Consider the following 17756-nt stretch of genomic DNA (forward strand, 5'->3'; position numbering starts at 1 on the left):
AATAGATTGTGCAACCAGTACTTTCATTTTCGTGTCCTTCATACGTTTCCTTTCATGATCTTGTTCTTCTCTGATTCTATTCTGGTGGTATTGAAGCATCTGTAACATCTGGGACGGGGTATTAGCTTGCCAGGTACTTTCGACTTTCAAAACTCGATTCTTAACTTGTGGACTTGAATTCTCGACTAATTTAGTAACAAAAAGATGAGGGTATGACTCGCTACTTGTCTTGAGGCCACTGTTTATACTAAAACATTTCTCGAATCTAGAATAAAAATCACTAGTGTCTTCGTCTTGTTTCTGTTTACAGGCTGAGATTGCATCCCAGTCTTCCTTTTTAGTTGCTAATAATCTGGGCAAAGCTTGTATTAACAGTTCAGGTAATTCTTTACATTTCTCTCCTAGACCGGTACCTGGTACTCGTATCTTATCTTCAGCTTCTAGAACTGCCCAATCGATCTTTTTCTCTCCCACCTCCCAATCTTTTTCCTTGAGTTTTTCGTATACCCCTGCGGGCAATAAGACTTTTAACATTTTAATTATATCTGGATACGTGTATTCTCCCATACGGAGCATGTCTTTTAATTCTCGGTGGAACCCTGCTGGATCTTTGTCATGACAGGGAATTAACTTTTTCATCTCTAAGAGTTCCATCTTTGTAATCGGAGTGTAAACAAACACTCGTTGCATTTCACCATCTGTTGTCCTAACTGGGTGTACTTCTCGTAACGGATTCTGTCTGTCTATGTAAAACGGTTTACTTTCTGGAGGTGAGACATGAACAAAATGCGGGTTCAAAAACATACTATATTTGTGGCGCTGTTCTAGAATGACACTAATTAAATCAGTACCTAAACCTTTCCATTTATACTGGAGTAACTCGTTCAGGACATCATGTAACGGACCTGGATCAGAATGTTGACCCTCATACAAAGTAATGAGGTGCTGAATCATATACATACCCGCCAGTCGCTGCTCGGCTGGGGGCAATTTCAGAAACATTTGTGCCACTATTTCGTCTGGAAAAGTGGTAGAATCAGTAATCCATCGGACTGCTGATCGGGCTAGTTCTTGTTCATGCATAGTACTTAACTCGCTATAACCGATTCGTGATTTCAGAATGTGATCGGTAGCTTGAAATACTTGTTCCAGAGAACCTTGTTCTGGTGCTGGATGATGAAAAATTGGCTTGTGTTCTAGACGTAAATGGCGATCTGGAAATCTAGATTTTCCTACATACGCTATTCTGGCGGGATTCTCATCCTCTACCTCTTCTGTAGAAGAGTCATTTTCTTTCTCGCTTACTTGTGCTGCTTTACGTTGTTCGTGTAACTTTATTATTTCTTTACGGATTTTCTTGTACATACTCTCTATACTACTGATAGTCTTGTGTTTACCCTCGGCTATATTATCATTCCACCTTGTCAGGATTTTCATTTCGGCCTGATCTTTAGTCGGGGAATCTTGTTCTCTTATTAGACAATTAATCAAGAACTTTAATAACATGAGCTGGATCTCAACTTTCCTTTGAGACATGACGTCACTAATACTTTCTGGATCATCCCCTGTACGGATGAAACGATATATTCTGTCTAGATCTTCTTTCATATCTGGTAGGGTGACTAGATACTCGGTCACCTTTCTTACGCGTAATGAATATAAAACCATATTATCCTCGCCTGGGACTGGGTCATAGCCACATTCGGTAAGGGCTTTTCTTATTTCTGCAACAGACTGATGTCTGGGCGTACGCTGTGACGCTTGTGCATGTAATTCGACTAACGTTAAACGCTTGTGTGGCGGCGGGGTTCCAGGAGGACCTCCCCCTGCGGCCCCTAAACTAGAGTCGTCAACTGATGCTCTTCGTCCTGGCAGAGTGGGAAATGGAAATGCAGGCTGGACTTGTATGGCGGGCTGGACCGGGGGTACCGTAACAGGTACTCCGGTGTCTGGAGGAGCAGGAATTGCCTGATTTACAGGGACCGGCGGAACAGGATTTGCATATTCCGGGACTGTGTCGTCCAAATAGGACGAGATGAAAATATCAGCTGCGGTCGGTTTGTGACGTAGCTTGGTCGGAACTAGTGGTGGCGGAAAATTACTGGATGCCTCCGGGGTCGCTTTTGGCAAGCCCTCGGCAAGAAGAGGATACATACCCTTAATAAGGGCATGCTTCTGTCTGTCTGACTGTTCGGTTTTAACTCGTTCACCTATCTCGATTAATTCTTTTTCCTGGGCTCGTTCTAAGGATTCTCTACTTAGTTCTGACTTTCTGATTTCTTTTTCGGTTCTTTTATGAGATTCTTTGCGCCATAGCTCGATGGCATCTTTCTGTGACTGTCTGGCTTTCTTTTTCCATAATGCTTCTTCTACTCGCATGATGCACTCGGCATCCCATGTGCCTGATACAGGCCACCTATACTTTTCTTCTAACTCTTTGGTATACTCTACCCATAAATCTAGATATAATATGGCACTTATGCCATGCTTTTGATACATAAAATGACCTGGACTGTCCCTAGGCGGGACAGGAACTGCTGCTTCTAGCAGACCTTTTCTGGTTTTTAACTGACGTAATTTCGAGAATAAGGGCATGACTGAACTGTAATCTAGACACAATACAATACACAATGAACACGATAATTACTTCACATTCATACCACGACATTAAAATACATGGAGAATATTTAAAATAACAGTTCGAACAGAATACTACCTGGAATACTGAAAACAGAATACATGAATTTTCTCGAGAACAGAACTGACTAGAACAGAAACTAGATGCACTGCTAAAACAGTACTAAACTTACCGGTCTCATAAAGAGACACGTCAGGACCCGCATCCACCGAAGTGGACACTTCGTTTGGGATATGTGTACCACCAAACCCCACGGACCAGAGTCAATTAGATTGACCCTGTCTAGATACTACCCCAGCAACGGTACTCACCGGGCAGCAAGAACGGAAGGCCTCGGACTGGACTGGACTGCTTCGACGCCGGACGGACGAACTTCGGACTTCTGTTACGGGTGGGCCTCCGGATACCTCGGACCTTGGACTCTCGGCTTGGGCTCTGGTCGGGACTCGCCGCGTTCCTCCACCGCCTCGTCTGGATGCTGGACCGCCACCTCCGTCTCCTCCGTGGGCCTGAGGGATACTTGAAGCAGAAATATCTGCCGGTGGGCAGAAGAGTTCCGTCACGGCTGTAGAGGGTCAGGGGGCACGCGTGGCTTCACCGGCGCGTGGGGAAAGGGCAAGTCCCTATTCGGGCGCCATTATGTGGTATATAAATAAATAATACCGGATCTAGGTTTGACTAGGCATAGCAATAACAGATAGCTCAATAAATAAGAGTCAAGATTCGAGGTAGTAGGAGTTTGCAGGTTTAATACAGCATAAGGACAGGAACAGGACAACCTGCACAGGAATAGGATGGCAGCGCTTGACAGGGGGGGCCCCGACAGCTGCCGGGCAGGATCTGGGATGAGCGCGCTCACATTTAATAACAATACACGAACATATATACTAAAAACAGTTGCATTACCATACATACGATAGGCGGAGCAGTAGGTGTGGTCAATAGCAGTCGTGAAAGATAAGGGTGAAAATGGGTGTAACAGGGGCGTATACATAGACATGTGATGCAAACGTAACAGAATATGTCATAAATGGGGCGGAAACATGGAGGGGGCTACCTAAGGAGCCGGGACCTCTAACCTAATGGTGCGCGCAAACTGGCAATGACGCGTTACTAGGAGAAGCTGGGGGCTACGAACTCTGTGCTAGGAGCAGAGACTGAAGTCTGGAGAGTCAGGGCGACATGTACCTAAACAGTATCTAGTATCTGATGTTTAGAGAACATGTTGATATAAACTAAGAGTCAGGAGGGGAGAGGCTAACGGACTCCAAGACTGGAGCATGCATTATTCTACATGTAGTGCGTGATGAAGAATATTAAATGACCATTAAATGCAGTATTTCTCTTACATGGAGACGTAAAGGCTAGACAATGACAGAAACTATTGATACGATTCAGTAGCTTAGGAATGCAGAGAAGGAGGGCTGAACTGATAACTAGAATCATAACATACTCTTGGCAGACTCAGAGGCAGAGCCAGGCCGAGCCGGGCACTGTGAGGCAGGAAGTAAGTGAAGGGTCAGGAACACAGGTGGGGGCTGTATCGCTCCTCAGCGAGGGCTCAGGAGACAGGAGCTGAATCTGGTGTCCGGGCCCTTTTGAGGCCTAGAAACGGGGACTTTACAATGAAATAACGTGCATACTGAGAAACGTGGCAACGTAACTTTACATAGGCCTGATATTCGTAGTATTCACGAGGACTGGAAACTGGCATACTAGAGATGGACACAACTGTAATTGCGTCATTAATCGAACAGAGGGAATACATATGCATATTAATCATGCACACATAACATAAGATGAAGGACTCGTAGGGACACAGAACATGGCAAAATTTACTTTTCCACACATCAACTCCATTCCTGACATCGACCTCTTTCCCACCACCCAAAACACAAAATGCTGAAGCTTCGCCTTCTGGATTCGCATGCTATGTATTATTGCCACCATCTAGTGATTGAGTCTGAAAAAGTCTCCTTGAAGTCTCTTTTCTATTTTTTCGCCTTTTTTTCATGGGTGTCATCACCATTTGGGTTCTGGGTTCAAACCCCTCCTTGTGTGACGTCGGGCGTATGCCCTGGAAATCGCTCAACAGAATCTTCAAATTCCTTTTTATCGCCATAGGGTATGGAAGCCCAGTTTTTTCAAACAGTCGAGGGAAGAAGATTGGCGACGAGTGGTAGGAAGTAGAGAACGCCGAAAAAACACACAGAAAATGCTGAAAACTACAGAGTAACACCACGGTGAAATGACTGACGCAACAAGACCACGTGGTCTGAGAATGGGGCATGGAGCATACTCCCTTTGGGTCCCGCCCCATGGCCCACCACAAGTATGCCCAAAAGGACACGCACATGGTCTGTAACCTCTGCCTCTGTAAGGATCACAGTGCAGGGGACTGTGCAGTGTGCACAGAGTTCTTGCCAGAGACTTACAGGGCAAGACAGAAGTAGAGGTGGGAACACTACGCAATGGCGTAAGCAGGAGTCATTAAAAGATCTGGCTGGTTAATGATGTGGAGGACCTCTGGGATACAGAGGTGGACCAAAGAAGAGCCAAGCCTCGAGGAGATCATCGAGTGCCAGACTAGGAAGGGCCACAAGAAAGAGCAGAGGGAGGAACAGACAGAAGGTAAACCCTCCGAGCCGAGAAACATCCGAACTGAAGACCTCCAACTCATAGACAGAAGGTTAACCCTCAGAGGAAGCCCTCTGACTCAAACCAACAATGACACCTAAATTGTCGGCGCCAGAGGGCAGGTTGAAGCCAAAGCAGCTACCCAAGTCCAAAACCTGATTCGACCTCGAAAGGATAAGAGCCATGGGAGGGAGAACGCAAAAGGCAGCTGAACACCATCAACAAAGACCAGGCACAGTGACAAAAATCCCCTTTGCATCGTCGCCGAAGGTCGCCAAAAAGCCGCAGCACCCTATCCCGATGTCGAAACACAGAAATGAACCAGAACTCGACAACAAAAGAAAAATGCTAGAGTGAAAAAGGAAACTCCACAAGGCTGAAGTCAAAACCCTAATTAAGAACAAGAGGAAATTTGACAACTCGTTGCAGGGATATAGGATTCCTCTAATAAAGCAAGTGGAAACAAAAGGAACTAGAGGAACTGTGAAACCCCTCCATTCCAAGGCTGTAGGAAGAGATGGAAGAGGAGTTCTTTCACCTGGAGGAAGAACAACAAAAAGGTCTCTCAAAGATAAGGGAACAACAGATGATTGGCAGGACATATACGAAAACTCACCAGATGAAGGGATCGAGAGAATTTGGTTACTTGAATTTACCTCAAGAATGTATGGACATTCTTAAAGAAGCTTGCAAACCTGCAAGACAATGTTATGCACCTAACTGGAAAAGATTTGTTATATTCTGTCACAAACAAAAGATTAACACTTTTCATGCAATAGTACAAAAAACTACAGACCACAGGGTTAGCATATACTTCTATAAGATAACACCTTGCTGCTATTTCAGCCTATCTGCAAAATAGACAGCACTTTTCATTATTCAAGATCCCAGTTATCAAAGTCTTTATGGAGGGACTTAAAAGAGTAATTCCTCCTTGACTTCCACCTGCACCAATATGGAACTTAACCCCTTCCATGCGTCGGCGTCACAGTGGGTGTGTGCGGAGGGCGGCCGGGGGCCGTCTGACTCCGAATACCCCCCCCACACACAAATCACCAGCACTGCGGTGGAATTCACGCCGCGGTCAAGGTGTTAAACATTATATTAACAAGACTAATGGGTCCTCCTTTTGAACCACTACTGTGAGAAAGTGCCATCTTTCTTGCCTTGGTATGCCCCCACTTTTTTCTGAACTGCTGATGTGCTTTGACTTAGTGTGCCCTGGGTTCCTGCCAACCAGGTACCCAGGGCCTGTGTTCCTTCCCTAAAACTGTGTTGAAACTAAACCCAATTGGTATCTCTGGCCACCTATCAGCCCCTAGTAAATGGTACCCTACGTACCCAGGGCATGGTGACCAGAGAAGGCCCCTGAGGACTGCAGCACTTATTGTCCAACCCTCAGGGGCCCTGTAGCCTGACACCCGCACACTGCCTTTGCAGGCTGGATGTCGAAATACAGAACTAAACAAAGAGGCGACATGGCACACATCCCTGTGTGCCATGCCCACAGAACCCACTGCCCCGGCATACTTCAGTCACCCCTCTAGCTGGGTGCCCTATGCCAGAGGTGTGGACACAGGTGCATGAGCCCTGTGCCCCTACCGTACCCAGGGCCATTCCTGGGCACTGTAAGTGCAGTGATGCCATTGAGAGTATATGGTGCTGGGAGGTTGTCATTACGAACTCCACAGCACCATAATGGCTACACTGAAGACTGACAAGTTTGGTACCAAACTTCTCAGCACATTAAACCCCCACTGATGCCAGTGTGGGATTTATGTAAAATGCACCAGAGGGCATCTTAGAGATGCCCCCTGAAAACCTAACCTACAATCCACGTCTGGGTTGTGAGGCTGCAGAGGCTGCCCCACAGCAGACATGTTGCTGGACACCTGGGTGGAGAGCCCCCACCCCTCTCCTGGGCCTGCAACAATGCACATCCTGGGTGAGGTGCTAGGTCTCCTCTTTAGGATGGGCAGGTGGAAGCTTCAAAGGCATGCCGCCTCTGTGAGCTTCTCCAGACCATTTGCTGTACCCAGCAACTGGCCCCCACCAGTTCTGACCCCCACTCTGGCGGGAAGACTGGCGGGAAAAACTACGTCAGGAAGGGGGGGGGGGTGCGAGCCTATGCCAACCCCACCCCTCAGGTGGGTGAGACGAGGTGAAGCATGACCCCGGGCTCCGGCCATCTTGAAGAAATGGAGCCCTGCCCAATCACAGCTAGGCTCCTGCCCCCCTCCCACAGGAGAGGAGCAGGATAGGTGGTGTACCCACCCCAGGACAGGGACCTATTGGCCCCTGCCCTACCTGTTACACCCATCAATTCAGTATTTAGGGTCTCCCTGAACCTTCCTTCCTCAGATCCAGATTACGAAACCAGAAAGAAGATCAAGGAACACGAAGACCTGCTGTGCAGCTGCTAAAAAGAGGAAGACACCAAAGCCTACCGGCCCATTGACCCTCGAACCTGTGCCTGTTCAACCCCGGCATCTCCAGTGGTCAGCAACCTCAAAAAACCCGGAGGACTTGACTGCCTTGTGACTCTGACTACCTGGGTCTCCCACGAGCAGGGGTACTGCTCAAAGCAAGTAACAAGCCCTTGCATCAGCCTGGAACCGTGAACCCTGCACACTCTGCACCCGCCAAGCCTGGCCTGTGCCGGAGTGAATCAAGACCCCGAGGACGTCCCCCCGGCGATTCTGACCTGCAATCCAGTGCCCAAGGACCCTCCTCGACGACCCCTGCAGCCTCAGGACAAAGGATCCCTCCGACCGCGACCAGCAGGGGGTAAGATTTCCGGACCTCAAAAGACCACTCGGCACCCCACGGCCCCCTGTGCCCAAGTCCTGGGTGCCTACCTACCCTCCAAGATCCCAACTTACCCCTCGAAGTGTTGGTCGCTCCAGAAGATCCACCGTCCCCGAGCCTGCAGCCTTTGTTCCCTTTTCAAGATCCTCATTGAATAACATTGAGCACCCAACTGCTCAAAAGCACTCTGCACCCCGCCACCCGAGTGCCCCTGGGAGTGCAACCTTTGTCCAATCCTACTTCCCCATTTGCCCTGAGCAAGTGACCAGGAGCCCAGCTTCCACAGCCGCTTGGCCCGCTAGCCTGCAGCCACCAACCGAAGGCCCCCTGCCTCTCATTAGATAACATTGGGCCTAACTACCTCTGCACCCGGCCGCCCCTGTGCCGCTGATGGTGTACCAACTGTACTTACCTGACCCTGGGGGACCCCTGAGTATATGCCCAGAACCACAACTTCACCAGTCGAGTACTCACCAGGAAACCGATAACTGACTTACCTGCCATTGAATAACATTGACTGGTTTGACTCGAAAAATCTTCTAAGTGTCTACTTTTGAAAACTTAAAATATTCATACAAAATCATCCGAATTCCAAAATACTCACCAGTGATCAGGAGAGGGGCCAGTACTGTACCCTGTAGCCCAGTACTGAACCGCAAAAGTAATCCCTAGCGGGTTTACTAGTAACTTGTATTTTCTCCATAGGAATCCATTGTCTGCTTTTCTATGAAATTTCTTCTTTGTCTACTTTTGAAAATTAGAAATATTCTTTAAAAATCATATGAAATACTGAAATGTAATTACTTACCTGTTTTTAAGTTGAGACCCCAGTGCTGGCCCCAGGAGCCCAGTACTGAATTACAAAAGTAACGAGATCGTACTTTACCTGCAACCTGAATTTTCTCCCATTGGACAACATTGCCAGGTTTCTGTTGAAAAGTTTCGAAGTGCAAACTTTTAAAATAGAATTTTATTCCTGAAAAACCACTACAATACCTAAAACGTTTTTGCTAAACTGTTTTCAGCTTATACCACAGGACTGAACCTAGGAGCCAGTCCTGGAATTACCAAAGTAATCAACTGTGGTTATATAAGGAAATCCATTGAGCTCAATGCTAAATTGTGTGTAGAATGTGTTGCCTACTGCAACCCCTGTACCTATTGTATTTACAAACTTAATTGCTTTTCTGTAAAGTACTCATCTGAGACCTCTCATATGGAGAACAGTCATTTTGATACCTAGAACAACGAAGGTTTTTAAACAGTTATAGTTGGGTGCACTGCCAGTTTACACGCATTCGATTTTGATCATTAGGGTGTCCTAGGTGCTGAACGGCGAGTGGACAAACCTAAACCACTCTCTAGAGTAGAAAAAGCTACTGCTAATTATTTAACAAATTGCCGAAGCACTCTAATGTGAGTAATAGAATTGTTCAGTTACAATTAACAAATTTAAAACACCAATTCTGACAGAAGTAACAAGATATCCAAAAGATGAGTGAATCTTGGAGTCTTTAATGGAGATTACAGCCAGCCGACACGTGTTTCATCGCCTTCGCGATTCATCAGGGCTGAAACAAACAAATAAGTAGCGTCTAGCATGTTCTTTGAGCAAAAACATTTACATACAAGGCCATAGTATCTGGCCGTTGTGTCACATGCAATACAACTTCCTCCTGCAGTGGACATACAGTGAATGTATCATTTCATAAGAAATGTCTCGCTCGTGCCACCACAACACATCCGTGTCGGAGTTCCGGTGTATACTACCGATTATCTATAATGACGTGACTATATGTGATAGTGATAGTAATGGACATGTGCAGGGACGAGATCACCATTGTATATCTTAAAGGCAAGCAATGACACATGCTCTATATTATGGCGGAAGTGTCCTAATCGTGTACGGCTCTTACAACATCCATGCTAGTCATTTCGTGAAAATAGTGAGAGACAAGTGTCCTTTCAAGAGCATACCTAGAAGGCCGTATCGACGTCAGAAGGTCTGTATATATTAAAGGAAAGAAAGAAAAAACCGAAAAAATCTCATCACTAATTAAAATTCCGGTAATATTCAGGCAAAATGTCACCAAATGAGACTGTTCGCCACTAATTACATGACGGCTTACCGCTCAGCTGGTGATAATTCCGACCCAGCCGGGCCCGTGACTAATACTACTGGTAGGAGTGCGTCCAGCAGGGATCAATATCTCTGTTTCTATGACAAAGTAAAATAATCTATGTTGTTATCAAAGTTGAGGAAGATAGTCAAAATCTGTGTATTCAGACGTCACAATGACACTCTCACTGGAGTTCTGGTATTTGAAACCCTACATTTGGTTATAAACTAACGGGTAATTCCCTGTTTTATATTCCAACCTAAACATTCGATCCAGCGTATTATCACTATGTAGCGTGGTACGCAATACTCAAGTACTGATAATCCACTTACATGAGTATAAAGTCAAGCCATATGGTAATGGGCTCGGAGGTGACCCGATATAGTCGTTTTTTGTTTACGTATTCGTTATCGAGAGATATTACTATTAGGAGAAATAACAGATATGTTACTTATTAGCATGGTGAAACAAGTCATCGTAGCGCAAGTCATCGCTATGCAATTGTTATACAAGATTTACCTACTCCTTTTTTATTTAGTGCAAGGATACCAGTTGCGGTTCCAGATTACGATGTACTCTGCGCTGGAGGGGAACGAGTAATGATATTTATTAGAGTCAAAAAATATAGGTTGTACCTCCAAAATTGAAGACGGTCGCACACCTAACTCACCCGTGTTTGGCTTCTACAGCGAGTATGGCGGGTTCACCTACTCCGAGCTCAGTTCCTGTTTGGACACGTGATTCTGTCTAAACCGACGTATATGCGTGCTTAAACGTGACGTATCCCAGAGACTAGACCGCGTATGGTGCTAGTCTTAGCCGACCATGTTGCAAGGTATCTCATATAGAGAATTACCCGTGTGGTGAAGATGAAAATTAATTATCGCGAAGTATTGTGTGATATAACTTCTGTATATCCAAAAACCTATCGTATTTATAGATGTGTAGAGCGGACAATCGCGATGAGTCGATCGTAATCCGAATAACGAAAAATATGCCAATCGAGGATTGTATAAAGAATATATAAAAACGCTCCAATGTGAGAACGTGTGTGATGTCTGGAAAATTCGAATATCAAGGATTCTTGAATAATGTCGATATATAGCGTGACATTGATTCAGACTTCCTAAATATGTGAAAAGCCCAATCATACTGTGACCATTTAGCATTAAACATTTTTTACAGTATCTTAAATAGCTGCTTTGAAGTCTCATAAAAGTATTCATATGTACAGGAGAAAACATCCCAGCATTCGGAGAGATTTGAGTGTAGACGAATTCATTCAGGTCTACAGTAAATTACAGTATTCATAAACATATTGACATTTATGGGGTGCTACAGGGTGTCCTTTGGACACCCCTGGCACCCTTAAAATCGCATTCTTATTTGCGATTAGCTAATTGCTAATCGCAAATAAGGATTGACTCCCCATTCATTCCTATGGGCCCATAGGAATGAATGGGGACTTATTCCTTATTTTCGATTAGCAATTTGCTAATCGCAAATAAGGAAGCTGTAGGAATCACAATTTTTTTTGCAAGTCCTTAATAGCGGGTTCCTTAATAATCGCTATTAAGGACTCGCAAAACGGGACAATGATGAATCTGGGGGTATATCTCTTGATATAAAAAAATTGGCCTGGAGTTCAGTCTTTGAGTGTGTGAAACTTTTTGCTGACTGAGTGTGTGCAACAAATGCTTTACACTGTCCTCTGTCACTGCCTTACTACTCGACCAAGCTACCACTTTAGAGAGTAAGGTCACACCTGGCTTTAACCTCTGTTATATTTCTGGGGTTTGTGGACTCCATACACACTGTACCTTATTCTGGTCCAGTGTATATAGAGCCACTTTCTCACAACTACGCTCTTGTCAATTGCTATACTTATCATGGAAACATGCCTTTTTAATCGCTATACCTTCACTTAGAAGAGAAAGTGACATAAAGGCACTAACCCTTGAGGAACCATTCTTCCAACTACATGAAGACTGTACTTAAAATAAACCCAAAGTTCCAAAGGTAGTCTCCAACTTTCATATTAACAATCCATTGGCTTACCTGCTTTTTTGTGCATCCAGACTCTGTTGCAGAAAGGGCATTACATACTTTAGATGTCAAAAGGGCCCTAATGTATTATATCGACATTACTAAATCATTCAGAAAAACAAAGCAATTGTTTATTGCCGTTGCACTTACTCGTATGGGAAAGGCTATTTCTAAATCCGTAATTTCAAGATGGATAGTTAAATGTACCCAAACATATTATGCAAAAGCTAAAAGGCTTTTACCTGTTTCTCCTAAAGCTGCTTTCACTAGAAAATAGGAGTATCCATGGCCTTTTTAGGGAACATTCCAATTGCAATGCTGATGTTTGCAAAGCGGTAACATAGTCTATTCCATACACTTTCACAAAACATTGGGTGGATGTCTTTGCACGACAAGAAGCCAATGTTGGTCAAGCAGCACTGAGAACTCTTTTTCAAACAACTGCAACCCCCACAGGTTACCCACTACCTGGGAAGAGGGACTACATTACAGTTTATGCAAAGCATGTGTATCTACAGCACAAATGCGAACGGATTATGTTACTTGCCCTGTAAACATCTGTCTTGGTATGTAGTGCTATAGATTCACATGCGCCAACCCACCTCACCAAAAACCTTGTGTAGGTTGCAGTTCATACAATTTATATACTTATATCATACTGCTGCATGGACATCTCATTGCTCATATGCATAGCATACTTACATTCTCACCTACCCACAGCAGAACAATCTAGAGATGACGTCAATGACCAAGTGCAAGAGAAGTTGTCACACAGCCTTGTGACTCCCCCAAAAATTCTGGAACAAAAACAAATTGCAATCGTCCGAGCCCAACACTAGATGGCGGACTTATACAGAGCATGTGAATCTAAAGCACTACATCCCAAGAATAGATGCTTACAGGGTAAGTAACATAATCCTTCCTCCTTGAAACACTGCTGCATGAGCAAAAGAGAAATCAATTTTTCCCAGTGCTTCCAAGCATGCTGGACCAGGGCAGGGAAGTACTTAAAGAGCCAATTGATACTAAGGCTATAACTCCAAGGGAGGAGAAAAATATTGCTTGTCATCAAAGTACCCACCTTGCATTAAAGGGAATCTGCCTGATGATTCTCTTATCATGGGAACAGCACGAAAGAGCAAGTATTCCCACGTCTACAGGACCACCTCTTGACAAGGAAAGCAAGACAGTAGACATGAAACAGAGAAAAATCAGCAGCACTGCAGTGGCGGATATCTAGTTCCAATGCCCTGCTAAACCGATACATCCACCAAAAGTGGGCTGAGATAGAGGAACGTATAGAACACCTACCAGAATAGTTCAAAAAGAGGGCAAGCACAGTGTTGCAGAAGGGCAAGACAATTGCCAACACAGGCCTGAAATCCGCGCTGGATGAAGTGGACTCTGTTAGTAGACAGCTCTGCATGGCCTTAACCGTGCGCAGACATTCTTGGTTACGAATCTCTGTTTTTCAGCAGGCGGTCCAGTCAGCCATAATCCATATGCCCTTCACAAGGGACACTCTCTTTGGAGAGGTGGTAGATTAAGCGCTTTAACCCATGTAAAAGGTCAACTAGACCGCAAAGCCCATGGAAGACCTTCAATTCAAAGGGACCTATGCAGGAAGCGCGGTGGAGTTATCTGTCACCTGTCAAAGCCTTAAGACTGAAAAACCGAAAAGACAAATATTTGAATTTGGTGTTTAGACAAAGATCCATTAATAGCAGGAAGTTAAACAACTGCAACCTTTACTCTCCTGCTCTCTTTGTTGTCCGGACACCCTGGCAGCCCCCCAGTCATGTGACCTCCGCAGAAGAGCCGAAATAGCAAAATCCGAGACACTTCAACAACTTAACATTGATTTACAGACAGGCTCTTAACACATCCTACCACAGCACACCACACTCGAAGCATCAGACTCCGGGTGATGTGCAGCTCCTATGTCGTGATGCACATGACGGTAGCGCCTCCGGGCACGGAGGATTAATAATGTAACTCTTTCACCGGCTACACTGTTGTATCTAGTCAGCACCAATTTTTATTTGCTACTTTTGCCTTCATATGTGATGTCATAGTTTGATCAATAAGCCTTTCTCCTTTCTGCTTTCCATCTCAGGAGGTGGGCGCAGTCTTCTGCACACGCACTTCCGGTTACTTGCACACAAGAGCGTGTTTCACACAGACATGGAGCGGGAATGTACATACTTCTGTGTGTATGAGTCGCAGGAGCTCCTTCCACTCCCCCCCCCCCCCCTCCCACCCCCAATAAGTCTTGAAGGGAATCCGTTACCCCCAAAGAACTGAGGTCACAAGCACGACATTCAGCTCACCCCATGGTCACCAGTGCCTCTTTACCCAGGCATGAACTTTGGTAGTCTGCAGAATGCACACAGGCAAATAGATTCTCTCATCTGCAAAGAGCGACATGGCCTGCACAAGGGGGTCTCTTTTGACCATCTTCTCACTGCAGATCGTCTAGAAAGTCAACACAGCCATCTCGGCGGGTGCATAGGTTCTGTGATCTGGCATTTGATTATCTACTATAGATGAGATACTCTTGCTTATCGCAAGACTCGGGTTTATCAGATGAGTCACTTTCACCGCAGATAAAATGCACCAGCATGTATCTATACTTTAGAAAGCCTGTGCAACTTTGTAATTTTATTCAATTGTTTAAAATTAAGTGAACCTCGAAAACAACCCCCAAAATGCATTTTGTTGGTAAATTACATTGCCAGGCCTGGAAAAAAATGCTCATTGGCATGGTTTAATCTGGTAATCATATGTACACATTTGACTTCGATAAGAGGATGTGGTCGAACGGCTAGGGCGGTTGATCTCCAATCTGGGGAACCGGTTTTGATTCTTGGCAATGACGCTCAATATTAAAAAAAAAAAAAAGACTACCAACACTACCCACTTTCACAGACACACATAGCTGGTCTCCTCGCTTTCAAGGTGACTCTAGAGATTTACCTCCCTCTAGCTGCAGTTCCTATCCAGCACCATCAGTGGCACCAACACCTAGAAGAACAAGCATTGGCATAGCCAATAGGTCGCGACTTTGGGATCTTATAAGTGTTTAGTTATCCGGCACAATATCCTTGGTGCAACATCAACTATTGCATGGCTAAACACTTATAAGGTCCCAAAGTCGAGACCTACTGGCTATGCCAATGCTTCTTGTTTTCTTTAATGATTCTCCGTGACCTGCCGTTCGCCATGGCTGCTGGCTCTGGCAGCAGGCTTTATGATATCACAATACACCTGTAATAACGTTTTACAGTCATTTCATTATTAACAGTAACTACAGATGTCACTGTTTGCCTGTTATAAGGAAAATAGAGACAGGCTTTTATGTAGAGATTATAGGCTTCTTAACTTTACCACAAATTAGCTATTGTGAGCATCTATTGCAAAGCTACTTTAATAATACTCATGTCATTAAATAGTGGTGTACTTGTCTACAAGTTATGAGTCTGAGACAGATTTAGTGATAATATACTTAATTATTTTCTTTTGCTTTGTTGTTTCAGAATGACAGAGCAAGAGCTTTGAAGTCTATGGAGGGGACCTGGAATAACATGGAGAAAAAAGAAAAGCTAATGTGGATCAAGAAAGCCGCCGAAGACCAGAAGCGATACGAGGTAATAAATGGCATAGGCATTTTTGTATAATTAGGCTTCAATGTTTGTTTTCAAACATGGCAAGCTATACATATGCAGTGTCCAGAAATGGAACAGTGTAGTTGTTAATCTAGGCACCATATAATGTCTGAATCTCACAATGGCGCATCTTCGGTTACAAGACACGACATGTTGAACAGAGGCAGAACATATTGTACAACATCACTATTAAGGAATGTCGGATAAAATACATTTTTGCTTAAATAATTTTTCATGTCAGGCAGGGAGTCTCCGATAACTTTGAACATTGGAGTAGGCAGAATTAACATCCATGCATTGTAATACAGAAGTGTTCTTTTAGTACCACATTCATCTCATTGTAAGTGGCAAACGTTAAGCCAGTGCTGAGGCTACCATAGCTCAGATTTGTACCACGTCGTATGGAAGAAAATCCTTATCGAGCACTCTGCTCTCTACAGAATTTATTTTTGAAAAACTTGTAATGTTTCTCAACAGCAGGTTTGTGTTATCTGTTTTAATATGCTAAATGGCTTGTAAAGCATGGCTTCTACTCCTAAGAGACTTCTCAGCAGTGAGATTCAGCTCATGGTGCCTGTGCTAAGAATGCCCAAATGTCTCACCCCGCCTTTTTTTTTTTTTAACAAACTTTTAATTTTTTTCCTTCATGTCAATAATTTTAGTCAGCTTCATACATAATATGTCTGTATACCTCCTCATTCCAACAATACACAGTTCTGCATGTAGTACATATACATTTTTCTGCCAATTATTCACAGTTTTTGTCAAGTCCCGCCCCTCTACCCACCATCCCTCACCCCTCATCCGATCCTGAGTCATCACTTTCATTATCCGGCGGTGGATCACAAATACCTCCCCATGTATTCATTCCATGGCCCCCAAATTGTAGTCAATTTTTTTGGGCAGCTTCTGTTACTACACACCGACCTTTCAGTTATCATAGCCTCATCCATATCTCTGCTCCACGCTGTTAGTGAAGGCACCTCCACCCCACCCCACCTTTGCGCTATATTCCTCTTGGCTAGCATTAGTCCAACTGTGGCCCAGGTCTGCCCGTGGCGTGTGAGATCATTCGGCTCCCATATATTTAGTAGGCATCTACGTGGTTCTGGTGTGAGCGACACCCCCTGCGCTTGTGATATGGTACGTAACACTTGTGACCAATACATTGCTATTCTGGGACATTCCCATATAGTATGAAAAAAGGTTCCCTCTTCTCCGCAGCCCCGGAGACAAAAGGGATGGTCTATCCTCCCTATCTTGTGTAACACAGGTCTGGTGTAGTAGGATCGGTGCAAAATTTTGAGCTGTATAAGCATAAAGCGTGAGGGAATTCCCACCTCCCTCGGGGACGCCAACGCTTCCTGCCATTCCAAATCCTCCATCTCCCCTATGTCGTGTGTCCACTTAAGTTTCAGGGGGCCCGTAGGGTCGTGCCAGTTGTTCTCTAATTTACGGTAAGTAAAGGAGGTAGCCGCCTTCTGCATGAAATCAGTTAGTAACCTATCCTCCAAAGGGGATGCTTCTGGGACCTCAGAGCCAGGTGGTATCGCCGTCATCAAGGCATGTCTGATTTGCATATATCTAAACGATTCAGAGGGCGCCATTTCATATAGCTGCTGAAGGCGCTCAAGGGGCACCATTTCCCCACTTTCCCATAAGTCCCCCACCGTCGATATTCCTATATCATCCCAGTGATCGAAGCCCTTGCAGTTACGGAGCCTTCCCAATTTTTTGTTGTCCCAAAGTTGCATCAGTACCCCCCGCCATCCCAGTTTAGTCTGCGCTGTATGACATAGCATCAGAGGGCGTCTCAGTGGGCCAAACATAGTCAACGCCAAT

At 44.9% G+C, this 17756-nt stretch overlaps 1 protein-coding gene across 6 annotated transcripts in view; it reads left to right on the top strand.

The window, feature by feature from the left end:
- The window catches only part of UBTF (upstream binding transcription factor), a 163773-nt gene that overhangs the window by 68809 nt on the left and 77208 nt on the right, over window positions 1-17756 (top strand). For all 6 annotated transcript variants that reach the window (XM_078645187.1, XM_078645189.1, XM_078645191.1 and 3 more), the window contains one exon: window positions 15786-15896. In XM_078645187.1, coding sequence (XP_078501313.1) covers window positions 15786-15896 — 111 coding nt within the window. The remainder of the gene's footprint in view (window positions 1-15785; window positions 15897-17756) is intronic.

This window comes from Lissotriton helveticus, chromosome 5_1 (assembly GCF_964261635.1).
Source record: "Lissotriton helveticus chromosome 5_1, aLisHel1.1, whole genome shotgun sequence".
In the NCBI taxonomy this organism is placed as follows: Eukaryota; Metazoa; Chordata; class Amphibia; order Caudata; family Salamandridae; genus Lissotriton; species Lissotriton helveticus.